We start from the raw sequence: 23,068 nt of genomic DNA on the forward strand, positions 1-23,068 counted from the left end.
TTTAAGTAATCATTATGTTTTATTATTATAGAAGAACAAATATCATTACTTAAATTCAAGATTTATCACAGTTTACAGTTGCAAAAACAATATATAAAGTTTTTAATGGATGGGAAAGGCAGTTAAGGTTTCAGCCTACTGCTCTGGGGCCCCGGATTGACTCCGTGAGGTCAGAAAACTCCAAAAAAATTTTTATGTCGGTCAGTCGACAAATCCCCCAGTTGACGAGGAATGGGTGTTCAAAGTATCCAGATATGTCATGTCTCATCCCTCCTCAACAGATCCACTCCCATTGTGCATCTGGCCAAATTCACAATGGGTTTGTAAAAAAGGTCCTCTTAGTGCTCATATGCATAAAGTTGTGTGATTTGAAGTATTTTATTAAGATTAAACTCATATATACATTTAGCCTAAAGAAGGATAGAGTGGGACTTGGGCCATGTCATCTCCCCTCAGCAGAAAATATGAGGCCTTGCTACTCAAATCAACCTTAATTTATATATTTTTTACATAAACTTTAGTGTTTTATGTTTGCATCCATGGTCTTGGATGCAACATAAAATCATTTCTGTTATAAAAAACAATAGAATAAATCTAAATATATTGAAGAAATATTTGATTTTTATAATCAGCAAAACATAGAAAAATATATTTTAATTATGTATTAAGCAGAGGGTGTAGAAGAGGAAGTGCGTTAACTATCTGTGACCCGATCATTTCCTGTAATTATATGTCAACCGCAGTGAACAAAGGTGTCGCAAAGTTTACTGTCTGATTCATCACACTACAACAACTGTCCTCGTCAGATAATCCTGATAAGCATTCACCTATCGAAAATCACCTGGATGTTCCCAACGACAACTTTTATCACGTGGTAACAATCTATAATCCATTAACCGTTCGGCTGTAAACAATACAGACGTAAAGTTATCGGAATAATAATAATAATAATAGCGTGATCCGAATCCATGTCTTTGATACGTAAGTCAATTTGACGTCATATTTAAAATTTTTTTCGTTGTAAAAACTGAAGAGATGACGTTAAAGTGTCTACACTTTCCGGATGAAACAACGGCTACTGATTTAAATAAATACGGTCAAACCTGTGAATAACGGCCACTGACGTAAACGTGAAAATGGCCGTTGTTCGGAGGTTATTTGTATTGAATTTTAGAATGAACGTTCTTGGAAAAATGATCCTAAGTGCAAATCCAAATACAGTACAGTGAAACCTCTGAAAGATGGCCGTTGTTTGGAGGTTATTTTGTACGTACGTAAGAAAAGAAAAATGTCCGCCGTTTAAAGATGACCTTTATTGGAGGTTCGGCTGTATAATTCGTGATTTTTGTGCATCGGATTTGACGTAGTTTAATTTATCTATATCATTAAATTTTTCTCGAATCAATGTAAAACTTTACACAAGTATACAAAAAAACTCCAGCAACGAGTTGCGTAACTTTCCCAGCAGAAAACATTTAAAATTGTGTGTGGCGTCATCTGTTATGATAGTTTATTGAAAAGCTTTCTGAATTATTAAATTTTATAAAATGGCAAAAAACTTAATTCTGAGGGCAGAGATGCGTTTTATAAAAATTTGTAAATTCCCAATAATGAGTAAAATCATCAAGTCCGACCCCCTCTCGAGATATGACACGTGACCTTCTCTATCTCCCCATTCCCTCGACCTTTAACCACCAAACTTTAATAGCGTCAACTCCTCTAATACACGAACCCCATGCAAAATTTCAGAAATATTCGCCAAAAAGCGCAAGAATGAACAAAAATTCTTCCCCCACACATACTAACGTCCATACATACAGAAACCCCCCAATATTTTTGCATTTGTCGGCGTTTCAAGACCCCCAAGTTCAAAAAAATGTAAAAATTTGGGATGGGGTCACCTTTTGACCCCATACTTTCCCTCATTTACAGTAAAACCTGGGTAAACCGGAATGGCATATTGTTTCCGCTTCTAACAGGTTTTGTTCGTTAAAATCGCTCCGTTCCGTAGAATTTTATCCTTTCAGACAAGTTTCCGTTTTAGACAGGTTTTACTGTGGAAATTGAAAAAAAAAATACGGCATTCGACACGATCCAAATACCAAAAACCTTCCAAGAAAACATGGAAAAGTATCCATATCATTTTAATAAATATATAACAAGAAAGAAAACAGTAAAGCACATCAATTTCGAATCAATTATGCCAAAGTAAATTGCATTTTAGCCCCTGCAACGACCCGACATTGAAGAAACAAAGGAAGCCGGTATCGGCAGGTGAGGGCATATTTTATTGTCACTATAATTATCGAGTGGGAAGCCATTGTTGAGTGACGACGCGAGGAGGACCTCACTTGACAATATGATGGTAATGTCAATAATAAAAAGGACGAACACGTGTCGGTTCACACGAGTAATCAATGCTTTAACACGATGCCAGAAAAAAAACCTCGTTTGAGAAACTACTTTTAGTTATAAGTGATGTATAATTAAAAAATTAATTATTTATTTATTTCTAAAATTTGCTGTTGAAATATTAAACGCCGTATACGTTGTACTGTACTTTTTATTTTCTTATTTTGTAGATATTTATGTTAGAAATCTCGAGAAGAGAAAGGAAAATTTGTCGAGATTTATTATTTTTATTTTTAATTGAATAAATTTTATAAAATAGAATTAAAAATGGTGGAAATATTTTTATTTTCAGGGCTGGATTAACACGTGATTAAAACGTGCAGTAACTTAGGACCTTCGTTATGAGTCTACAGCTTAGGGCCTCATATTTTTACATGTATTATTTGGTAGATGGGAAGGATCTTTTATGTGTTTTTGCTGAACACTACAAGCGAGTCCAACCCTGTATATTATAAATTTCGTTCAAATTTCATATTTCAAATGCAAAGAAATCAAGGAAATGCCTTATAAAAATATATATTTGATATTTATAAATAGAAAATTCAATATTTTCTTTGAAAAAATTGTAATTAAGTTAATAATTTAGAGAACTTATCAAGTTAATAATCCATTAAGTCAATACTTATCAGAAGATAGAACTTAACAGTTAAAACAATAATGATGATAATACTCATAAATTTGTACTTTTCTGGCTGTTATATATGATATTACAAAGGGAAAGTATAGCGATCGGTCAAAAACAGCCCCTCTTCAAGACATTTGCATTTTTTGACTGGACAGATCTTGGAACATCGAGAAATGAATGTCATGCATGTTTATGGATGTCAGAGTATGTATTGTGGAGGGATTTTTTTAACCCACTTTTAAGGCTAATAACTCCTGTGCCTTTTGTCGAAAATTTCTGAAAGTTTGCAGGTAGATTTGTGTACTAAGTGGGAACGTTTCTAGAAATTTTCAGGTAAATCAGACCATTTGTTCGGGAGATATGGACCCCTCCTCCTTAATGTCTCCCGAACCAATCTGGAGACTTAATGGTAGCAATTATTAGAGAAAGTCCACGTTTCTAGTTTATTCTAAGGAAAAAAATAATATAAAAGAGATAAAAATAACACGGCGAATTTAAATCAATTCTTTTTAAAAATTACGAATTCGACGAAACAAACTTATTTAGTTATTCTGAGCAGTGATTGTGTTAAGGAAAGCAATCCAAATCCATAACACGAAATCAAGCGCGTGCATGCAATGTTTCCATTAACATTCGCTTTCCATAAATATTTTACGAGGGATCTCCATCCAAGTAGCGTGACACACCGGTGATATCACGCTACGATCGACGAAGATCAGCGATTTTATATTATTATCGCGCACGCATGCTACACAAGTGGATTGTCTGTGCTCTTGTTAAAAACCAACAGCCGCTATTAGGTCAATTATTTGTTTACACTCGACCACAAAGCCAATAATTCTCCTCTCCTGTGAATTCTTTATCGGATAATTTATGTTAATATTTAAAAAAAGTGCTTAAATTACGCGGAAAATATGACGACTTTGATAATACATTGCCAATCGTTTGCTGGTATTAGTAACCTCTATCGTGTTTTTGTTAGGTCTGTATTTAAAATTAAATTAAATTTCGATTTTATTAGCTGAAAATTTACTTTGGTGGTGAATTTATTTAAAATTTCAAGGCTGTGACGATCTTCGAAAAAAAGGTTGACTTTGACAAGTGAAATGCTTGAATTTGTTGTTACCTCCAAGTCACGTATTGAACTTATTAATTGTGTCGAGTGGAATTTTGAAGAAGAAATTAATTATGGAATTCTTCGATAATGTTAACATTTGATCCTTTAATCCTTCAAATATTTCTTCTCGTGTGAAGTTCTGCTTTCATTCTCATGTAACATTCCTTTGAAGCTTCATATATATAAATATAAGTGATCGCTAGCAATACATAGCTTATTATTAGTGATTCCTGATTTGTGAATTATTAATTATTCACAAATTCGACTGTTTAAAATTTTGAACAAAGGCTACGGTCTCATAAGAGTGTTAACATTCTCTTGAAACATCCTTATGTTTATTTTTATTGATTATTGTGAATTATATTATTATTTATTCTGTTATTAAATCTAAAAAAACAATTTTTTTTTACTTTAGTAACTGTTTTAAATCTTAAATATCACTGAAACATCTGATTTTGAAATTATCATATTTATTCATGTATAAGGCGCACCCCATTTAAAAGGGATTATAAGGAGAAAAACAGGAGTAAATCGTTTAAGAGAATATATTCGAGAGAGTAGAGAAAATATTGAAAAGAGTAGTGTAAAGAGCGTAGTGAAGAGAGAGTAGTGTAAAGAAAGAAATGTAGAAAGAATAAGAATAGAAAGAATAAAAGTTTAAAATGTATTAAAATAATGTGTAATTAATACAACACATAAAATAAACAGGAAATGCATTCAAATTTTCATTATGTGTGGGCTTAGAATAACGAAATAGCTTAAACTTAAGATTGTACTTTAACTTAAAATTCAGGAAATGTAGTAAAAATAAATCTCTTCTTTTTTAAAAACACTCTGTCTAGTAGATAAATAAATTTCACTTAAATGAAGTTAAATAAATTAAAGTATCTTAAATTAAAGTAGTTTAAGCATGAACTCGTTTAATTATTTTACATTAACGTCAATGATAATAAATATTTAATTTGATTTATTCATTTAATAAATATTTATAGACACTTGAGAATAGATTTTACATATTAACAAAGATCGAGACTAGCTTGAAAGTTTCTTAATTTTTATTAAGTTTTAATGATAAATTGGCACATTTAAAGCTTCCACCGAGATTTATTTCACGAAAAATAAAATTAAGTATAAATAAAACGTTTCTAAATATTAATAGAGAGCGAAATGTGTAGGTAGATACATCAGACTTATAGTGAACATCAGAGTTATAGGGAACTTACTTGTAGGAAACAGCAGACTTATAGGGAATTCATTATTACAGAGTAGTAGACTTATATAGTCTAAGAGAAGCAGAGTTTTGGGGAATTCACATATAGAAAACAGCAGGCTATAGGAAACCCTATAAAGAATATCAGATTTTATAGATAACTCACTTGTAAGAAACAGTAGATTTATTTCATAGGAAAAAGTTTAATGAATGTAGGACTACTGCAAAAACGCATAAATATTTTTACGAAATAGTCCTTTATATAAGGTGGTCTAAAATTCAGTTAACCGATATATCTTGTATTTAGTATTTTGATTCGAAAAGTAAATATTTAATACTTGTAGATTAAAATGTATTATTTCTTCTGAAAAATGTATTTATAATGAATAATTTAATACAATAAATAGTCGATATATTCTTAATTTTTTCACGACTAAAATTATAATATATAACAGTTATTTAAAATAATAAATATCCATAAAGTATTTTTCAAAAACATTTGAAAATTTTAATTAAATTTCTTCTATTTACAAGTAGAAGAATAAATGTTATAGGCCTACTACAGAACAAATAAATTTTAATACAGTCGAACCTCCAATCCAGATATTGAAAATAACCATTTTTATGAAACAAAATTCGTCTATTCAGTTGTTTTATTATCCAATAATTATTAAAGTTTATTACTTCTGATTTTAATAAATTATTAAATTTACTTATTGTATATTAATGTTAATACTTAATTTAAAAAAAAATAATAAATTTATGATCTTGATAAAACATGAACTTACTGTATTTATGTATTTTTCGTGCAGCAAAAAGAATTGATATTCAAAGAAAATTTACATCAAAGAGTTATTTACATTAATTTTCAATTTGTATTCTAATTCAATTATAGTTACTATTATGCTTTTAAATAATTAAAACCATTTAAATCTACATGATGTGAATATGTAAGCGATGAAAATAGGGCCTAATTCTATTCTCTGAACTTGATAGAATTGAAATGAGGCCCTTTGAACTAGTCACAAATTGACTTGTTCGATGGCTTCATTCGCTCTCTCTACTTTGTATTCTCTTTATACTCTCTCTGCTGTCTCTATATTTTTTCTCTACTATCTCTCTTCTCTCTGCATTATTCTCTCTGTGCTCTCTATTCTATCTCTGCTCTATTCTCTCTCTGCTTTCTCCTCTCTATTCTCTCTATCCTCTCTCTCTTTCTCTGTCTAGTCTCTACCTCTCTTTCTTCTTCACATAGAAATGTCTGACATGTGAGTATTTCATTTATATCACTTTCATATAGGCCTATATATATATATATATAAGTGATATAAATGAATATATATATATATATATTTATTTATTTATTTATTTATTTATTTACTAAACACTAAATTTTGAGGGATATACATGTCCATGAACAGGCCGAATGGGCTGTTGTTCTTCTAAGAATGTACGAATAAAAAAAATGTATACTAAGAAAAAACCCTAAGCATTTTTTATATTATTTATTAAAGCCCAGAGTCTTAAAATATATTTTATTTAAATTTTAATATTTAAATTATTCACGAATTTACAGCCGAATGTGAATTATAAATAAGTAGTCTTTATACTAAATAGCTTACATGTGGTAGAGAAAGAAAGGACAGTAATAAGTTATAAAAATCTCCAATTATTTTTGATCAAATTGAATTGAAAATTTTTATTCGAGATTAAATTGGAAATATAATTTTAATAATATGTTTAGCCAAAATGTAAAAAATAAAGAAAAACACGGCTTTATATTAACGGTTTGTATTTCTCAAGTTACACTTGTCTCTCCTAACTAGTGTCGAGTGGATAAAACCACTGAACACTGGTAGTTAGTCGCGGGTTCGGTCCTCGACAACGTGGAGTTTTCCGAAATTTTTCACGTTTGTAACATTTAAATAAGGACCAGTTTCCCATAGAAAGTCTTTCCGGGAGACATGATCGCCCACGTGTCGTGTTGCCGTATACAAACAATAGATTTGCCTCTTTTTACATTCTACAGACTTGGGTTAAGGGTTCACATTAAAAACTGTGGGATTACATGTGTAAATTAGCTAGCACAAAGCTACACTATGTAGCTGTAGTTTACGCTAGACTTCGTTTCCGGAATCGATTTTATGAGTAGGACTCTAGTGTGAATGGTCTGATTAGACAAAGTATAACTTTAAATCCACTGTTTTTATTTATTTTTTTTTTATAGATATTTTAAGGTATTTAGGTAAATTAGATCATGTTTAATTAATACCTGCAAGAAAGAAATTTAAGTTCTTTACAGAAAATACAACAGAAACACCATCAATTTTAACATGACAGCATTCTAATTTTAATGTCAACGTTTTATTTTCTACAAACAATTTCAAAATTTAAACATTTTATATAATACAAACTAATGATTACATATCATCTAAAATTTTTAATAACTTTATCGTGGACGGAATTTTACTGTTTAAGGGACGTATTGTGATGAACAGAGAAAGTTTTCACAATTATTTATTTAATAATCAGAATTTTTAAAAAAGAAATAATTAAGCAAATAATTTAGTTAACTTCAGCGACTAGATAAAATATTACAGTAGGCCTAATAAATCGATTAATCTTTAATTTTAGCTATCGATTAAACATTATTCGTTTTAATTCAAACATTATTTTAATCGATATTTTTATTTAAAGTACAATATTTCGATATTGAAGTCGAAAATAGTTATCAACAAAATAATCAAATAAATGTTCATTAAATATATTCGGATCTTCGAAAAATATGTAAGATTAACTAACAACTTAAACAATTTTAACGAAGATTGGTTAAAATGTGGATTATGTTAAGCATTGATTGGTTGATAAAGTAGAAGGAAGAGATGTAACTCCGCCTGTAGTTTCAAAGAAATTAAATCAAGCAATTTATTAACAATATTAATTTAAATTACTTAAATCTTTGCTGCGTTGAATATTTAAAATTTAATTACATAAAAATACAATTGAAATAATTCATTTTAGTTTTAAATTAAAAGCATGAAATAACATTTTAACTAAGATTGATTCGAAGAGGACTAACTCAAGCAGTGATTGGTTGAATAAGTAAAAATTGACAGGAAAGCGATGTGACTCCTCCCTCATTTTCAAAGAAATCGTTATTTCGATATTTTATGAAAAATGTGCATTAAAAATCGTTTAAACCTTTGATCTAACGGATATTTAGCACATTATTTTCTTTCAATTTTCAAATTAAAAGCTTAAAATTTTAACAGATATCTATTACAGTTCTATTTGAAGTAATGATTGATTGAAGATTTACAGTAGTTTCAAATAAATCGTTAAATTAAACAAACTTTTTTTCAAATTCTTATGAAAATCTTCTATGTTATTGATTTACAGGTAAAAGTATTAAAAATATTATGCAGTATATAAGTTTGTAACAGAATTTTCGATAGCTATATATTTCGTTCAGTCTAAGCATGTGAAAGCAAAACAAAATAAAATAAATTACGCAATTAAATTTGAATTTAACTTTATATGACTGAATTAATTACTTTGTGAATGGGTTTAAAGAGTAAATATAGAATAAATATTGAATAAACGATTTTTAAATGCGGTAAGTTTAAGAGAAATGTAGATTAAGTTCATTTGCACATTGTAAAGTTTCAAATTCAATCTTAATAAAGATCGAAGATAAGAAGTAGGCCAAAATTAACGTTTTTTTTAAAAAAACGAAATTTTAATTTAAATTGCTCAATTATTAAATTATCATTATTAAAACAATTACATTTCAACTAAATCTTCGTTAAAAGGAAACTATTGGCTCTACTCTCTCCACATGTTTATGCATTTATTAAAAATAAAAATAAATAAATGAGATTCGTGAAAAGTTCAGATCTATTTAAAGTATGTATAAATATCCGAATAACGTTTCCTATTTCATTTCAAAATATTGCATCGTGTAATAGATCCTATCGGATTTTCAGATAGTGAAAAACAATTTTTAGTTTTTATTTTATTTTTTTTTTCATATAATTTAAGAAAACAATTTTTTGTGTACAAATAACATTTCAATCACCGTCTTAAGATAACCTTTATAAAAATACAGGAAGCCCAAAAGTCCGTTAATAGCGTGTTATCTTGTGTTACTCAAGGATGCCAGCCTTAAATTGAAGTATTTTCCTTTATACGACCATATTCACAGCCTTCTTATAAGTTAACCAATAAGCCTTCACATACTATAAGTAAAGAAGATGATAATTGGTTAACTTCTCGCTCCATCTTTTAACAGAGTTAGAAACGATTGACAGTTAATACAATTAAGTTTACCGTACGCGGTTAATTAGATTAATTACTCGCAATTTACGCTTTACAGCGGTTAACCGACTTTTGGGCCACCCTGTAGGTGTGTCGCCGAATCCGAGCGAGCTTATTACGCAATGCAATATCGTAAAATTCACACGATTCTATGTCTTTTGTGTAAGAGAAGCTGACGAAGCGAGTGAGCTTCCTCTCTCAAAGTAGCCACCTGTGCTCGAAGGATGGCATTTTCTTTTTCTAAAAAGCATGCTCTTAATGCAATTTCGTCTTCTCTGGCTTTTCTGGCATCGCGAGATTTTTTGGCTGCAACATTGTTTCGTTTTCTCCTTTCGTAGTATTTGTCATCTTTAAGTTCGTCTGGAATTGGTTTCTTTTCGCTTCTCTGTCGTCTTGGTATAGTCGAAACTAAAGCTCTTGTTATAGCAGGACTCACTGAAAATTAAAATAATAATAATAATAATAAACTAATTAATTAATTTAAAATATTTAAGGTTATATATAGAGCTTTTCAAAAAATTCTTAATATTTTATTAAAATTATGCATTATTTTTCTTAGAGAGAAGAAGTACATTTTTACTAAGTTGTAAAAAGACCTTATTCAAACTAAGTGGTTTTAGTTTGCATAAGGCCTTAAACAAGCATAGACTAGTGGGGCCTTTCTGATATAAGCGTCTCTCTATAGGCTCATGTACAGTACAGTACTGTACTGTATATTGTAAAACTCGTATAACACGAGCCTTGGTAGGCCTATTATGCGGACCTAGAATAGGCTCTATTTAGTATTGAAATCGGAATTTGAAGGCATACTAAGACTACTCAAACGTAGACTATTTGTCTACGTTTGAGAGCCTAAAAGTATCGGATGAGTATTACTTATCGCTAATGACAAGCATAAGATATAATGGAAGATAAAATTATTTGCACATAAACACTATATTATTATTATCTGTAAAATATAATTTGTATACAGACCTGTGTAGACTATGGAAATGTTTTTATAGTCGAATAGTTTGGATGGAAGCTCGATTAGCCTAATTTTAACAATGAAGTAAATTAAAACGAGAAATTATTTATTGTGATATCGTCACAATACCGGACTGTAATTTTTAATCATAGTTTTAATAATTTTTTAAATTTAAAATATATGCCTCTCCGCTTCAAATTAGTATTATCTTGCCCCTGTATTGTACAGTACATCATACTTTTCCGTTCAAGCTGGTCATCTATCTTTCAAGAGAAAAAGTTTGAGTTGAAATAACGTGACTTCCGGTCCAAAGCAGCAGTTCATGTATAGTTACTTGGGGCTTTCCTTCTCCTACTCTTTCTATATCTGGTATCGGCTTTCATCTATCTAACACCATTTTCGAGATTTAGGAAAGACAGATAGACACACGGACGACAGTGGTAATTTATAGGTCTACAATTTTTTAAACTTAATTGAAATTGGACTGCACCCAATTAATCTGAAATATATACAATACACAAGACGCTGTACGAATGAATAGATAAAGTATAGGTACTAAATACAAACATATAGCTTACATAATACAGTAGTTATAGAGGAGACTGGAGGAATGGGGGACAAGATTTTGTTAGTCCGTATTATAAGATCCGTTAGGGAAAACTTACACATTTTTATACGAATTGATACTCTAATATATTGGCCAGTATATGCTATATAACATTAAGAAATATAACCAGTTCCTACTCCAAAAATTAAAAAACTAGATAACTAACTAGTGTCCGATATTCTCCTATGGCGCGGAATAATAGCAGACAGTATGCCTAAATGGGCGCAACGTCTGCAGCTAGAAAGTACGAAAATTCGACAGACAAAAGAAATATAATTTATTTACATATATTCATTAGAAATTGGAAATACAATAGATTTGCCGATTTATATAAAGGGAAATGAACACCTCAAATATCAAATCACTTTACAGTTTTGGGTTGCAGATCCTGGCCATAGCAACCCAAAAGTGAAGCATTGTAGAGCATTGTAAAAAAAAAATAAACCATAAAGTACATTTTTAATAAAAAATAGATAAATATATCATAATTTTTGTTTTTTAAATTATATATTTTTTTTCCGTAATGTTATATAAAAGGAATATTTCATAAATACAGTTAAAGATACGTGTTGACCCGCATCTTTATTACCATGGATTTTCGATTATAAGAGAGAAAAAGTATATATATTTTAAAGATTTTCTAATTTTATAACTGACTTTTTAAAAACTGTAAATTTATTTAAAATTTTAATCTAAATTTATAAATTTATTTACTTTAGGAAGTAAGTTTATATTAAAGTTTGATTTTGAAGTTTACAATTCGAAATTTTTATTTTTATGAATATAGTTTTCTGTCGGATTTATAAAAGAAATATTTGAAATATTATAACATTTTGACAAAGATTGGATAAAAATTTGCTCGTTTAATATAAAAATAAACATTATCGTTTAAAATATTTTTATTTAATCACTTAAAAGTATAATTTATGCTCTTAAATTTAGTAGACTATTGCTATATTAATAGAAATGTATTTATTTTTATTTATTTTTCATACTATAGGCCTAAGGGTTATACATTAATTACAGTACCTACAGTTTTTGAGGCCTGTTGACCTCCCCTCTCCTTCACAATGATGTGCTTTTAGTAAGCCCTCTCCCCCTTTAATTGCGTGTAGAATAGTTCACGAATCCCCTGACGTTGAAGGAATGAATTTAAAAAGATCTGAAAATATTTTATTTACATTACTAGCTTATAAGAACAAATTCGCATGCCACTGATAGGGGCCTACTACTAAAAAAGTCCAAGTAGACAATGCCTCGACCTGTACAACGCACTTAACTTTATCCCGTACTCGACCCCCTTTTCCTTAAACTGCACAAGTGATACATGGATGGGACCATATTCAAATTTTGTTGTATTTAATGAATGTTAACTTGTATGAAATTCGCATTTTGGCTGTCTTAGAAAATTATTCCAACTTTCTATTCATTAAAATTAGGCTTTACATGGTCTTATTTAATCTCATATCCAAATAATAAGGCACGTAGGAAAAAAAGCCAGCAACGAGTGGCTTAACTTTCCCGAAAAAAATATTAAAAATTGTGTGTTGCACCGTTATGAGATTTTATTTTAAAAAGTACGTTTTATATTATTAATTATTGTAAAGAAGCAAAAACACTTAATTTTGAGAGTAGAAATCAGTTTTATTTTAAAAAATTGTAAATGCTAATAACGAGTACTGTACTGTACAATCTTCATTAAGTCCGACCCTATTCGAAATACGACACATAACCCCCACCCCTTGACCTTTAACCACAAAAATTTTACAGCATTAATACACCTAATACAGGAACCTCCTTGCAAAATTTCAGAAATTTTTGACAAAAGGCACAGGAGTTATTAAGCTTCAAACTAGGTGAACAAATTACTGTCTCCCACACACTGTGTAGTGTATACATAATGTCTTTTTTTTTAATATAAAACTTTAGGTATTTTTCCGTATACATACAGAAAAAACCCTACTCTTTGCACGTATACATACAGAAAAAACCCCCTACTCTTATTTTTCGACGTTTCAAGATGCCCCGAGTTCAAAAATCTTGAGGAGGGGGATAATTTTTTGTCCGATTGTCATTAACTTTCCCTTCGTTATATATTGTATAACAGCCTGGAAAGTAAAATGCAGAAATTATTCTTGATTATTGCAGAAAAACTATCATAAAAACTTCACGAATATTTTAAATTTAAATATTTAAAGAAACCTTAAGGTTTTGCATGTATTTGCAACTATTAATTATATGTATCGACATACAAGCCTGTATGTCGATACATAAGTTACAGAATGCCGTGAACGAAGCGATTTATTGCACGAACAATTTTTAAACATTAACGGATTACTTAGTATCAAGCTCAGATCTATTGTTTGATATAACAAAATTCAATGTTTGTCAAACAACAAGTCATTATGAACTTCTAAAAGTCTATAATGCTTTAACAATTACTCTCCATCTACTTTCACACGTGGTAATAACCTCACGATAGTACTTAATGGAAAAATCATGTTTGATAATCTAGTAATTCAAACAAGAGGGAAATAATGCGAAATTTCCACGAAAACACGTGACCGGCGATAACGTCAAATTTTACAAGCGCATAAAAGGGCATTATTATGAAAAGACTTTAACTTTACGTGTAAATTATGACCCCCTTTTAAAAACTTTGTTTCATTTTTTAGGCATTTTTTAAAATATTTTATTGCAAGTTTTAATGTGAATAATATAAATTAAACTTAATATAAAATGGCTCAATTCTTTAACAAATTTATTTTAAAAAACAATTAATGTAGGCCTATATTATTATGAAATCGCCACATTGCCTGGCTGCAATTTTTGAATAATATTTTAATGCAAAAAAATCACGTGAATTCCGGCCCAGACCGGAAATACAGTACATGTATAGCTAATCGAAGCTCTGGCCCTAAGCTTTCAATACCGGGTCTCGATTTTCATCTGTCTAACGGAGATTAACGGACAGACAGACGAACGGATGTGGGAATTTAGGCCTATAGGTCTGTGATTTGAAAATTAAAGTCCAGAAAGAAAATGATGGTAAAAAATAGAACTTACGAGAAAACAATGGCGAAAATATAATGATTTTGATGTAATTTCTCATTATAGCTCTATATTGTCAGGTGTAAGTGGAGTGTTACCAGTTCGGATCATTAACAAATGTCAGACTTAAAAGTCAGAAAAATACATGAACAAATACAATAAAATAAACAGATTTTTTCACCGCTTATCACTCATATTTGCTACATAAAGGCTAAAGTTTGGGATTTTTTTTTCTTTTTGTAACGGAGACACTTCTGGTAACTTTTACCATTATGTGGGCCTGATCCTGTATTGTTTCTACTTAAAATTTTTATTTTTTACTGTTCTATCTTGTTAAGTAAAATTTATAACATTATAAAAATAATTACAAATAAATAAAAAATTAATCTTTGATTTTTAGGAGTTATATAGCCTATATTCTAAATATACAATAAATGTATTTATAAGCGCTTTAATTTCTTTAATTTGATATTTTATCATACAAGTTACTTAATGCTACTTCTAAAATTTTCTATAGTTATAAACTGGTAAAAAGCTTAACTTTGAAGATAGAAATGAGTTTTATAAAAATTTTTAAATGCTAATAACGAGTAAAATCGTCATTAAGTCCGTCCCTACTCGAGATATGACACGACCTCCTCTATCTTCCCATCCTCTCGTCCTTTAACGACGAAAATTTAACAGTATCAGTCCCCTTAATACGCGAACCTCCGTGGGAAATTTCATAAATTTTCGAGGAAAGGCACAGGAGTTATTAAGCTTCAAACAGGGTAAACAGAATCGTGACCTCAACACAGATACACTAACGTCAATATTTACAGAGAAATCCCCAAATTTTTGCATTTTTCGACAATTCAAGGTCATCTGAGTCCAAAAATGTAAAAATTTTGGAGGGGAAACATTTTTTGACCAATCGCCACACTTTCCCCCTCTTAATAGCATTAGATCATTGTATAAACTAAACACAAGTTAGTATAACAATTTTAATCAAGGAAAAAAAAAAAAGGCAGATTAACATAATATCCTACTTTTTTCAATGTTATTTAAAGATGGAGTTGGTTGAAAGGGTGATAATTTAGTAAAATTTCGTTAAATTAATAACATTTTAATGATAAAGACCTTGAAGAGAACGATCCTCCTAAGCTGACTTTCCAGAAATTTGATCGCTAAAATAGAATTTTAACAGGAAAAATAACTAAATTTTGTCGCGTGCGAGTAAATTTTTAAGTTTTTGATCAATTTATTATTAATTTAGAATATATTAATATAAAATTTTAAAAATTATTATGAAGACTATTGCAGTTACTGATGCTTTGATGTGATAAGTCAAGCAAGTCGTTGATATTTAATATTCTAAAATTTTCATTTATTTTTAATGGTTTAAAATGGAAGAATATGCTGAAAAAGGCTTTTTGAATGTTAAATATTTCAAAAATTTTATTTACATCAAAATATATCTCTCTGAACTAATTAAACAATTAATAAATTAACTGTATTTAGTATTTTTGTTTATTAAATTTAGATTAAAATATAGAAAAATTGCTTTAAAATTTTATTATTATTATTATTATTTATTAGGGTATTTAAATTGTTAACAATATATATCAAAGTGTGCAGTTAAACCCGGAACATGTAAACGAAGTAATTGAAAATATAAACAATTAAGCCCTACAAGATAATGAATTCGGACCCTCAAAAGACGGAGCAACGCCATAGGTTCATGGGAGAAACTTCACGAGAAACTTTTATAGGCCTATAATATTTTCGAACCTGTTTACTTGTAACCCAGGTTAATATAAACTTAACAATTTGAATAATTAAAAAGATTTATTTCGAAGTTTGAAAGGAAAATTCAAAAACGTATTTTAACAAAAACACGATAAACTTATTTTCTTACGTTATAAAAATATAGCACGAAACGAATTTCTGTATGTAGCCTAAATAACTGTATATATATATAAGCGATTTAATGGTTTAATTTTATTGCTGAATAACTAAAACAAGACTTCTACTTGTATGACATTTTCTCAAACCGAGATTAAAAAGAAATGTAAATATTGCTAGATAAACTAATACAATTTTTTAAATAATTCCGATTTAAATCGTAATATAAACTACATAAAACTTAAAATTAAATTCGGGTAGAGGGTTTTAATAATAATAATAATAATAATAATCTACGTTAGCCTTTGATAGCATCTCTTCTTGCTGATTACTAAAGTTGCTTTGGAAGTAAGATAAAGAATTAAAATTTTATTCGTTAAACCCGGTTTAACGAATAAAATTCGTTCAGGTGTACTATTTCACTACATGTGTATCCGGCTTTATAGTTTGTAAAGTAACTGAGTGATAATTACAATGAATTTTAAACTGTAGTATCTTAGTCTAGCCTATATGAATATATTTACAGAAAAAAAAAATACAAACAAAAACACTAGAAAATTATGTTTTCTATTTGAATTTTACTTTTTTCTTTTCCTAGAGGTTTTAATTTACTCCTTTAACAACATAATTCTACGAATCCCGATGCTATTTTAATGAGTATATAAATTTAGTTCATATTGTTCATAGTTTTTAATGTTATTTGTTTAATAATACTTAATAAAATTATGTAAAAGATAAAAATTATTAAAAACTCTTATCTTAAAAACCGATGAAGTCAGATAAAATCAGTCTTTTACTTATTTGTACTATATATAGTAATAATTCCGTGTACTAATATATAGTAATAATACTTAGTGTTTCAGGGCTATATTTTATGAAATTTTATTACAGTTGTTAATTTAATTTTGTTATTTATCATTTTATTAAAACAAATTTAAAATAAGCAGAAAAATTTTGGCAATTTTAGTCTCAAATTAATTGCTGAAAATTTTATTTCAGACCTATATCAAGTATGGTATTTAAATTAAATATTGTCTAGAAAATAAATTAATTTATGTTTAAGTGACTCACTTTATAACATATAATTTAATAGATGATATTTCTATATAAGAACATTTTCATTTTATAATTTACGCTAATGCAATAGTGAAGGGAGTCGAAATAATAATGAATATCCTAAAATTCATACACTAACTTACGAGAATAAAGAAACTTTACAGTAATATAATGAAGTAAGATAAATTTTCAATTAAAAACTCAAATTCTGACGGTTTAATTCAAAAATCTAAATGTATATTTATTAAAAAAGTAGGACATGTTCATATCCAACTATTGATTATGTTATATAGGAACACATAGAGTGTTTATTATTATAAATCAATTGTAACTAGTCAACATTCATAAAACTTTGCATACTGAGTGATTGGGATTATTAATAAGCAAATAATATACAGATAAATTATAGGACTTACTATATAGGATACTACTACAGCAGAGCATCGATTATCCGACCTCCGATTAACCGACTTATCGGTTAACCGACCGCGTTCTAGTCGGTAAATTCAAATGTCCGCTAGTGATGTGGCGCTACAATATTTGGTTATGTCTTGGCTACTATAATATTATTTTTGTTAAATTTTTGCATGTCATAGCTGGCAGCACTGGCTCGACCATGAAAGGGAGGCTAGTATTTAAACCAGGCCTAATACACTATACTAATAATGTATTTTTTCATACTTTTCGGTTATCCGATTTTTCAGTTATCCGACCAACCCTAGTCCCCAATTAGGTCGGATAACGATGCTCTACTGTACTACTTTATGTCTCTTCAGAAGATGGAAACCAAGATCCGAATAGAAAAACTGTGTTTATGGCAGCTTATACATTGTCTTTATTGAATATTCTGTTCAATATTATCCCAAGATTATTGTATTAAACTTTGTTTTATACAAGGGATTTCCGACCTTTTTCTTGAGTTGACTCCCATAAAGAACATATCTTTTTCAATATATCCCTTAAAATTTTTATTTCCCGAGATTTTGCGTAATATATCAAGCAAATTATTAAATAAGTTAACGAATTTGTCACATAATTGTTATTATTCTTATTTAAAAAACCATAATAATTATCTGATTTTTCCATTGACCCCTTCAAAATTCCTATATCGATCCTGTTGGGAATCTACACAAACAGTATTATTGTAACTACTGTATTATACAGTAATATTATAGACTGATGTAAATCCTTGTGTCTGTAAAATATAGACCCCTTTGCCTATTAATGCAAGCAACAGAATATAAATTTATAAAGAGATTAATGAGTGAATATACAGAAAGAATATCAATTGATCACTTTAAATTGTGTCAGATATATTAATATTTTATTTTTGTTTAAACTGATCTAAACCTTCTAAGACACAATTCCAAATCCGTTGATGCAATTAATTACATATTTTAATTTGCTAAAATTAATTGGATAAATGTATTAATTTTATAATTTTTTTTTTTTTTTTTTTTTTTTTGTCTTCTCGCAATTCTGTTTGTTCGTTATGCAAATATTAAATTATTAAGTAAAAGTATAGTAATATATAAATAGTAGGCTACATAAAAAGTTTTCAGTAGTCGAAGACAAAACTAAGAATAGGCTACTCTACCCGTATTTTTGTCACCGACCTCGGAATCATGTGTTATAATCTATATTTTATTTGTTGAAAATTTCCATTATTAATACACACTATTGCTTATTCTAGTTACTCTACATTGAAGGATGTAATTACTATAAAACTTTAATTTTCTAAATATATGCAAAATATCAACTGAAGAAAAGAATATAAGAAAATATATTGGAATGTAGCTATCACGTGACTTTAATTTAACCCTTGATACACGTACAGTACAGTACAATACGTTTCCCCGGACCTACGTCACGAACGTATGCAGAGGGGGGCAACGGGAAACTTGCCCTCTCCTGGGATGGAGTAAAAAATTCTACAAATTATAATCGTAAAAGTGATTGAGATACGTCACCTTACATCCTCGATCATGGACGTTTTCATGCAATACTGTATTCTGTAATCTACTTGAAAAACCCCCCAAAAATTAAATAAAAAATTTATTGATGTAATTATTTGCCCCTTCCTGGAACTTTTCTGTGTACTCCTATGCCGGGTACTATTCTTATTTAACACTAACTGGGCACAGGGACCGTATCTTCTTTCTTGTTTTTATGTAGGAAGGACGTACCCACACTGCTGTAATGTTTGTATTTGTCTTATTCAAACGTTTGCTGGTGAAGTTTTTCACTTATCACAATCATTTATAACAACAAATACAACGTTTCCAAACGTTTAAAAGTACCTTTATACTTTACAAGTACCAAAATTTTGATATATTGTGAAGAATTATTAAATTTTCGTCATATTTCACATTTTAGTAGACCTAATGTTAATAGTTTGTTTGTTGTCTTTCATTCCTTCTATACAACAACGACATATCTTTGTTTTGTTAAATATGCTAATTAATGACGTTGTAATAGTTTTATTTGCTTGCTGATTAAGTTATAGTTAGAAAATTATTTCATTCAGAAAGAGATACAGTTAGGCATATGATAATTATTGATTTTTATTTTGTTAGAAGTGAAAAATATTAACAAATCGGCACATTCTAGTGAATCTAACAATCTAAAGTTATTCTAATTAATAAAAGAACCAATTAAAATTATTAATATTTTAAAATATAACAAAATATGTGCTGAAAAATTTAATAATTTTTATTTTTCACTGGTTATAAGTTGAAATTAAAATGAAAATTTTAAATACATCTCTACATTATTTATTAATATTTAATAAAATAATTTAAAAAAAACATAAGTTGTAATGGATTGTAATGTTTTCGTTACTAAATAAAGTTTAATTATTTTATTAAACAAATTAATACAACTAATCTAATTAAATACACGTGGAATTAATCTGCGTGATGTTCATCACTTTACGTTGATGTATCCGTTAATTTCTTTTTTTGAATTTACAAAAGAAAAATATCACACTCTACTGAAAGTAAAAATGTCAAATGGTAACTTAAATTTGCATTTTATAAAAAAAATTTCTTTGTATAATTTTACATGCAGTACCAACTGCCGCCAACAACCAATGAATGGAATGGTTATAAAATATATAAAAATGAATCTTTTTCTATAAATTTAGCAGATAAATTTAGTTCTAAATAAGAGATTTATTAGAACAAAAATATAATTATTTTTGTAATTATCTATTTTACAAAACAGAATGCTATTATACAGAATGATAATCTCAATTTCCTATCATCTTTAATCTGTTTTAATAATGGATACTAAACTACGGACCTGAAAATTAACCCTTAGAATAAATTTTTAATTTTATTTTGCATACGTTCTTATAAATATATAGGCCTAATAGATTTGAACAAATAAAAGGTTTTATAGAATCTAATTTAGTGTAATTAGTGATTTTAAAAGAAATTATAAAGATTCATGAGATATTTAATCATAGCCTATAAGGTTTAGGCGATGTTTTTAGTCAAGTGTGAAAGAATTAAAACTTCGAAATTAAACAAAAAAGGTAATTTATTTTATATTTATTATCTAAACTTAAATTTAAAAAGAGTTATAATTAATAAAAGGTATTCTGTATTAAATTTTTTATAAAAAAATACTATTAATAAACAAATTGAGCTTATTGAATATTTTAAGTTAATATTACTACTTTCTCGGCTGTTATATAAAAAAAGGGGAGGTTTTTCTGTACGTATGGAAGTGTATGTGGGGCACGAATTTTTAACCCGATTTGAAGCTTAATAATTTCTGTGCCTTTTGTCAAAAACTTCTGAAAATTTGCAAGGAAATTTGTGTATTAGCGAGAAATATTTCTAGAAATTTTTAGGAAAATCGGACCACGGATTCGAGAGATATGGTGGCTCCACCACTTTAATATCACCCGTACCAATCCGAATAATTATAAAGTTAATGGTAGCAATTATTAGGGATGAAAACGCATAAATGCCGGAAAAGTCCAGCCCCAAAGTTGCCAGCTTGTTTTACAAACTTTCAGGTCTTATTTAATAAAAAGTTTATATTTTATTTCTGTTATTTTTAAACTTATATAAAGTAAGTAGGCCTAATACTAATGATAAGTGATTCTGAGCATCAACAACCAAAATATTTAGTTAAAGGAATCTTTAAATCGTTAACTAGATCTAAACAAATAATGATATGATTTTATTTTAAAGAAGCGTAATTCATCAAATAGATTGTTTTAAACGTCTTTACAACAAAATTTGTCTTTCAGTACAAAGATTTGACAAGAAACTTACCTTCTAACGCTTTCAAGGCGACTACTGGATCTAAAACTGGTGAAACTTGTAACGTCGGAGATGTTGGTGTTAAATTAGAGACACCGGTTCCAGCTGAAGAAATAGTTTGGTTACTGCATATGCTATTACCTTCCGTTAAACTTTCGGAAATCTTCCCTTCTGGCCATAATCCGCTGTAAGGTAACCAAGGCAATGTGCGCCATAGACTAGGCATAGAATCCTCTCGATCGTGTCCCGAAATGGTCCAAGGACTAGGAAAATCTAAATCTAACAATGTTCGAGGATAACGAAGATTGGTTAAAGCAGTCACTACACCGGGTCCACCTCCCATATTCATATTTGTTATTATTATTTATTCTAATGCAAAATCTAAACAACTTTCTAGAATCTTATAACGATTTTGTTATGTAAACATGAAAAATTTTGAAACATCAAAGGGAATAACATTTAAAATCATTCCGAATATTTTCTGGCAATAAAAAATAAATGAAATCAAGCTAGTATCGATGATCATCCAATCAAACATCCAGAATATCAATCGTATTAAGGCTTCGTCTTTATTGGTTAAGTGTTAGCCAATGCGCTTACAGCTCATTATGCGTAATTATATATCAGCTAATAAGCGTTACGTATTTGATTGATTGCTTTTGAATGTAACCAATAACGATTTGAAGAATTTCTTAATTACACATTGAAATTTTTTTTTTTTATTTTTCGATTTAATAAATTATACAAACAAGAATCTAGCACGAAATATCGCAAAAAAGCTACTGGAAAGCTGTCATAAGTTTTGATAGATTTTTGTATAACGAAACTTGTTTTAATAACTTTAATAATGATAATCAGGGAGAAAAACAGAAAAATTTGTTTGATCACGTGGCATTCTGTATATATGTTATAAATATATAGTTCTGTAGATAAAGATCTTTGCGTGAAATCTAAATTAAACAGGCTTAAATCATTTAAATTTAATACTACAACACGTAAAGTAATAATTAATTTGTGGGACTACATAATTTGATTATAGTTTATAATTATTAATTAATTACTTAAATAAATAAACAACTGAATTAAGCCGACTATATTTAATTTCAGGTCATTCAAAACAGGAATTTCATAAAATTGAAAGGTTTATTAAAGTAAAATAATTTGATCTAAATTCATGATGTTATTTACATAATTTATCTTATTATTTATGATGATAAATAGAACAAAATTAAGATATTAGACAGATAAAATGAAATTTTTAGAATGTTAAATATTTTTATTTATTTACATGAAGTATAATAAATACGCGTGATAAAGAATGAATGATTAATTATACAGATACAGATAAAAAAATAATTTTTTATAAATATCTTGAATTGATAATTAATGGAGTGATTATTTATTAATTTTATAAGAGAATTTGTTTAATTTAAATAATATAATGACAGAATATAGATAGGTCTATACATAACTGATGTTTAGATCTATCTACAGTTTAGGCCTATATATTTGTAAATTATTAGGCCTAAATCTCATTATGCTTAA

At 28.6% G+C, this 23,068-nt stretch overlaps 1 protein-coding gene across 1 annotated transcript; it reads right to left on the reverse strand.

Annotated features, from left to right (window-relative positions):
* Nucleotides 1-9,540: 9,540 nt before the first annotated feature.
* Nucleotides 9,541-21,978, reverse strand: LOC136986876 (transcription factor ces-2-like). The gene is made up of 2 exons (XM_067284506.1): nucleotides 21,536-21,978; nucleotides 9,541-10,116 (listed from the first exon to the last, which is right to left on the reverse strand). The coding sequence occupies exons 1-2, from the start codon at nucleotides 21,870-21,872 to the stop codon at nucleotides 9,821-9,823; spliced, it is 633 nt and encodes a 210-aa protein (XP_067140607.1). The 5' UTR covers nucleotides 21,873-21,978; the 3' UTR covers nucleotides 9,541-9,820.
* Between the last annotated feature and the right edge of the window lie 1,090 nt (nucleotides 21,979-23,068).

Source organism: Centruroides vittatus, unplaced genomic scaffold (genome assembly GCF_030686945.1).
Source record: "Centruroides vittatus isolate TY-2023 unplaced genomic scaffold, ASM3068694v2 contig_1215, whole genome shotgun sequence".
NCBI classification, from domain to species: Eukaryota; Metazoa; Arthropoda; class Arachnida; order Scorpiones; family Buthidae; genus Centruroides; species Centruroides vittatus.

Excerpts from the sequence above, each read along its gene's own strand:
- LOC136986876 (XM_067284506.1), bottom strand. The coding sequence starts at position 21,872 with ATGAATATGGGAGGTGGACCCGGTGTAGTGACTGCTTTAACCAATCTT. Across the intron at positions 10,117-21,535 it reads CGCCTTGAAAGCGTTAGAAG|TGAGTCCTGCTATAACAAGA; the intron begins GTAAGTTTCTTG and ends TTTAATTTTCAG.